The sequence below is a fragment of the Mus musculus genome, chromosome 2 (genome assembly GCF_000001635.26).
Source record: "Mus musculus strain C57BL/6J chromosome 2, GRCm38.p6 C57BL/6J".
NCBI classification, from domain to species: domain Eukaryota; kingdom Metazoa; phylum Chordata; class Mammalia; order Rodentia; family Muridae; genus Mus; species Mus musculus.
The window spans coordinates 111,751,841-111,756,697 of record NC_000068.7 but is presented as its reverse complement, the minus strand read 5'-3'; the positions used below and the strand labels follow the sequence as shown (position 1 = coordinate 111,756,697).

General features: G+C 30.6%; 1 protein-coding gene across 1 annotated transcript; it reads right to left on the bottom strand.

Moving 5' to 3' along the window:
• Window positions 1–1,508: 1,508 nt before the first annotated feature.
• Olfr1301 (olfactory receptor 1301) lies at window positions 1,509–2,447 on the bottom strand. The gene has a single exon (NM_146887.1). It carries the CDS (start codon window positions 2,445–2,447, stop codon window positions 1,509–1,511), a length of 939 nt encoding a protein of 312 aa, NP_667098.1.
• Between the last annotated feature and the right edge of the window lie 2,410 nt (window positions 2,448–4,857).

The following is a 4,857-nucleotide window of genomic DNA, read 5'->3' as shown; positions in this document are numbered from 1 at the left end:
CATGAGTGTTATCTATGTGCCAAAATGTTCTTATATCTCCATGCAGTATGCATAGCAGAATTGTTCACAAATCATACCATTGGAAAAATAGAATGTGAACCATGACATGTAAATCATTAAAACAATTTGATCTTTCTGGCATTTTATTTAGCATTGTTCAGTAACACTTAACAAATGAATACTGTTTGAAAAATATTTTCTGTACCCTTCAATTATAGAAAAATTCAAATGTTTGTTACCAAAAAATTTAATAGATGTTTCTAAGTCTTCAAGTATTAAGCTATGTGGGATAGTAATAAATGCACTTGATTGAAACCCCTGGGAGACCTTCTCTTTTCTGAGGGTAGGTGAAGAGGCAATGGATTTGGGGAAGAGAAGAAATGCAGGGAGAAACTACAGGGATGGGAGGGAGGGGAAACTGAGGTCAGGATATAATATATGAGAGAATAATAAAATTAAAAATGTATAGAAATAATAGTTATTGCTTGTCATCAAGTTAGAGAAAAATAAAAAATACAACTTGAAGAAAATAATAAATGAATTTGTCATAAAAACATATTATCATCTTAAACAGATAGCTAGCAATCATAAATATATTTTGTTTATTCTAGCATATCTTCATATTTTCCCTATATTACAAGAATAAAAGATATATATTATTTTTGACTTCATATTTGTGTCTTGAGAAATAAGAGATGTATTATATATTATTATCATGTACACTACTTAAGTATATGATAATGTGAAAATATTTTAAATATCAGAGAACATTTTACATTTTTATTCACAAATAAATGTTAGCATTGTATAAAACAACTGATCTTTCAGTTTTGTAGGATTCTTGATATAACTATAATAAGTATTTTATTATGAAAAATTAGTAAAGAAGTTCATTGCCACTGTCTCTGAAAGATTATAGTTCATGATTTTATTGAAAAAATAAACAGTAATTAAAAAATAATTTTAAAGATTCAGATAATTGAGAAAATCAGAATTAGGTTTCTTTATAAAAATATGTCATTGTCATTAAGATAATAAAATATATAGTATATAAGGTTCACTGCTATTAGTGTATAGTTATAATTTGTTCTATACTTCAAAAATTTTATATTACTGTCTTAGGTTTTGGGGAATCTGGAATAAGGTTAAAAATAATTATATTGCCTTTTTAAAAGAGAATATATTTTTGAAGTTTTTAGAGCAATATTTAACTGAATTGTACAAAAAAATGTTACCTATGAGCCTGAAAAATAAATTTATGTTCTTTTATATTATCAAAGCTGTAATAATTCAATAATTTTCTCAGGTGTAAGTCAATTTAACAAGTCAGAAATAATGTAGAATGTTCTATATGACTAAACTGTTCAGTCTTCAGAATTTTATTAAGCATTTTACACATGCAAAGATTGTAACCAATTGTACATACAAACTTAATTCCCAAATTATAAAGCCTGTACTAATTTCAGTGAATTGTCAATTTGAAATACTTACAAAGACTTTTCTTGGCCTTAAGTATTTCCCTTATAATCCATAAAATGGTTTTTTAACTTCTTTACAGCATTTCTCATCTCTTTATTTCTTAGTGTATAAATGGCTGGATTTAGGAGAGGTGCAAAAACAGTATAAAACACAGCAAGAAATTTGTCTAACCAGGTGATACTGAGGGGCCACACATAGATGAAGATGCAGGGCACAAAAAAGATCATCACTACTGTGATGTGAGCAGTGCATGTTGACAGAGCCTTAGATGCCCCAGCTTTAGAGCTCTGGCGAACAGTGAGAAGGATATATGTGTAAGATATGAGCAACAGAATAAAGCAGGTTACAACCACAAACCCACAGTCGACATTCATATAAATATCCAAAATATGGGAATCCATGCAAGCTAGCTTGATTATAAGTGGTATGTCACAGAAGAAACTGTCAATTTCCATATGACCACAGAGAGGCAGTTGCACAACTGCCAAAAGCTGACTCATGGCATGCACAAAGGCAATTGCCCAGGAAGTTAACACCAACCCAGCACATCTTTTCAGGCTCATAATAGTGAAATAGTGAAGTGGTTTGCAGATGGCCACATAGCGGTCATAAGCCATTACCACCAACAGCAACATCTCTACTGCACCAACACAATGGTCAAAGAAGACCTGGGACATGCAGCCTGCAAAGGAAATGATCTTTGGTTCTTTGAGAAAATCTGTGATCATCTTAGGAGTGGTGGCTGAGGAAAGCCACATATCAACAAAGGACAGGTTGGCCAAAAAGAAGTACATGGGAGAATGGAGATTCTTGTCAGTGATGATTAAGAACATGACAATAGTATTTCCAGATAGAATGAGCAGATAAACCACCAAAAATATTATGAAGAGTAAGACCTGAAGATTCTGTGAGCGGGCAAGTCCCAAAAGCACAAATTCTGATACCAGGGAGCGATTACTTCCATCCATTTTATTTAGTGTGTCTTTAGAAATAACCTGCAGACAAAGAAAAATTAATTAGATGGATATTGAGTACAGACAAAGAATTGTCCATCAATTAGATGGACAGTGATTTCACTAGAGAAATCTTACATTCACATTGAAAGTTAACATCTACACCTGAGATAGGAAAACATAAATGTAAAGTGGAGTCACTGTCACCTTTCAGAAACATCACTTCCCACAGTGAAAGCTAATGTGCCAAGTGCAACTCCCCAAGAAGAGAAGCATTAAGTGTGACAGTCATATACATGCTCTATCATGAAGTTTTTCTTACAGGGATGAAGTGAGGAAACAAGACAACAACTTGAAAGCTAAAAAAAAATGTGTGGTTTTATGTGGAATGGCGTTTCTACTCATTAGTCAAGTAAAAACTGGACTGAATGTGTCACCAAAAATCATAATACTTTATCATAGAAGTGAAGTTTATACCTGTTAGGAATTCCCTTGAATTTCAGTACAAAAGTTTTAATGAGATATCATTTTTCCAGCATGGATGAGGATTCATTTGATCATTAGTAGGGTAATTTCTGTGACATCATTAAATTAAAATATTTTGATTAAGATTTGGGAAAACCTTTGTGGAAGGAAGCTGTACAGAATGCTATGTACGATATACATGGTTTGAAACTGAGATATAAAAAGTAGAATCACATTTTTTTTTCATAAACAAAGTTTATCATAGGGTTTTTTCTTCTAGCTAAACTGATTATTGGCCTACCATTTCTAATTCATGGAAAAGTAGTAATCAAAGGACCAGTTAATTCATATTTAAACCTGAAGTCTGAAAGTTATATCTGGCTCAGTGTTAGCAGTAGAAAAAAACAATCCTGAATTTTATCAACTAATCTTGATAACTCAGATTTTGAAACACTATAGTTTTCTGACATGGACAATGTGTCATCTATTGACAATGTGCTTTCTCATTTTGTCACATACCTACTGATAATATATATTGTTTGAAAGAAGAAAACAAATTACATAAATATGTAAGCAAAGGGCTCCTTTGATTGTCAACGTTGAAAAAAAGTGTAAAACTGAAACTTCAGTGAACAGCAATTATTCATGTCAAAGTATGGGTGGAGTCCTTTTACTGATCTGTAATGCAAAACACTCACTCTGAATGATGGGAAATCATTGCCCATTTTCTTCCACATTTAGTAATTCTCTTGGTGATTTTCAATTTTTCAAAGTTTTTAATCTTTTATTCTTTAAAATCTCAAGATTGAGGGAATGGAGCAGGTGAACCATGAAAAATCTCACATTATCACCAGAGCGATATATACCTTCCCATTTTTAATGAGGATCTAAAGGGAAGAGTTACGATGAAATAAAGGAAGTTCTAGAGACACTATGTAGCACATCCATTTGCTATAGAAGGATGATAGTAGTAAGACTCATATATTACAAATAAAGATATGTTCCTTCTAGAGATTACCAGACTCTCTAAGGAAACTAGACTGATATTAGACCAAATTGGACTGCATTCTATGACAATTTTGATATACTGAATTCTGGCTCTAAACTTCCATTTCTTGTATTACTAAAAATTCACTTTGCTTTTAAAAATACAATTATATATCATCTAGAATAATTTATAGGAATTGTAACATTACTAATTAAAGTTAACCCATGTTTAGCATAATTACCTGACTAATAATAATTTTAAATAAGTCAGGTATTATTGATTTTTCATAAGCCATTGATATATATATATATATATATATATATATATATATATATATATGTATATATATGTATATATATATATATATATATGATCTTTGTTCTAAAAGTATTTGTTTCCATTTTTTAACTATAAAATTAAGACAATTTAATACTGTGTTATGAAGGTGTAAAAGAAAACACATAAAAACAAATCAGCAAGCTTTTATAGTATTTAGAGTCTAATGATACATAGGAATCATCTGTTTCTGAATACTTTTATGCATATTTTACAACAATATTGTTTGTACTGTCTTATGCAAGGATTTTATTGTTAAGCTGAACACTTTTAAGAAAAATGTGTGTACATATAATCGTCTTTCTTTAAAATACTTTATACTTACAGTTCCTCTGACTTGACATACACCTATTCAATAACAATGGGGTATGTAGATGGAAAGGGCTTATTAGCCATGGTGACTGTTTTCTGGAAGCCTAACAATCATTTCAAGTTTCTTCTTTCCTTGCTCAGGAGTATTATAAGTATTTTAAAGGGTCTAGACTCAATAGACTTTTCTAATACTTTATATGTAATTTTTTTATCTTGGTGACAACTCTCATAGAAAATACTAACTTTGACTTTTAGATGAATAAAATTCAAAAATCAATGAGTGAAAACTCATCAAAAGGTACTTTTATAAATATATAAACCAAG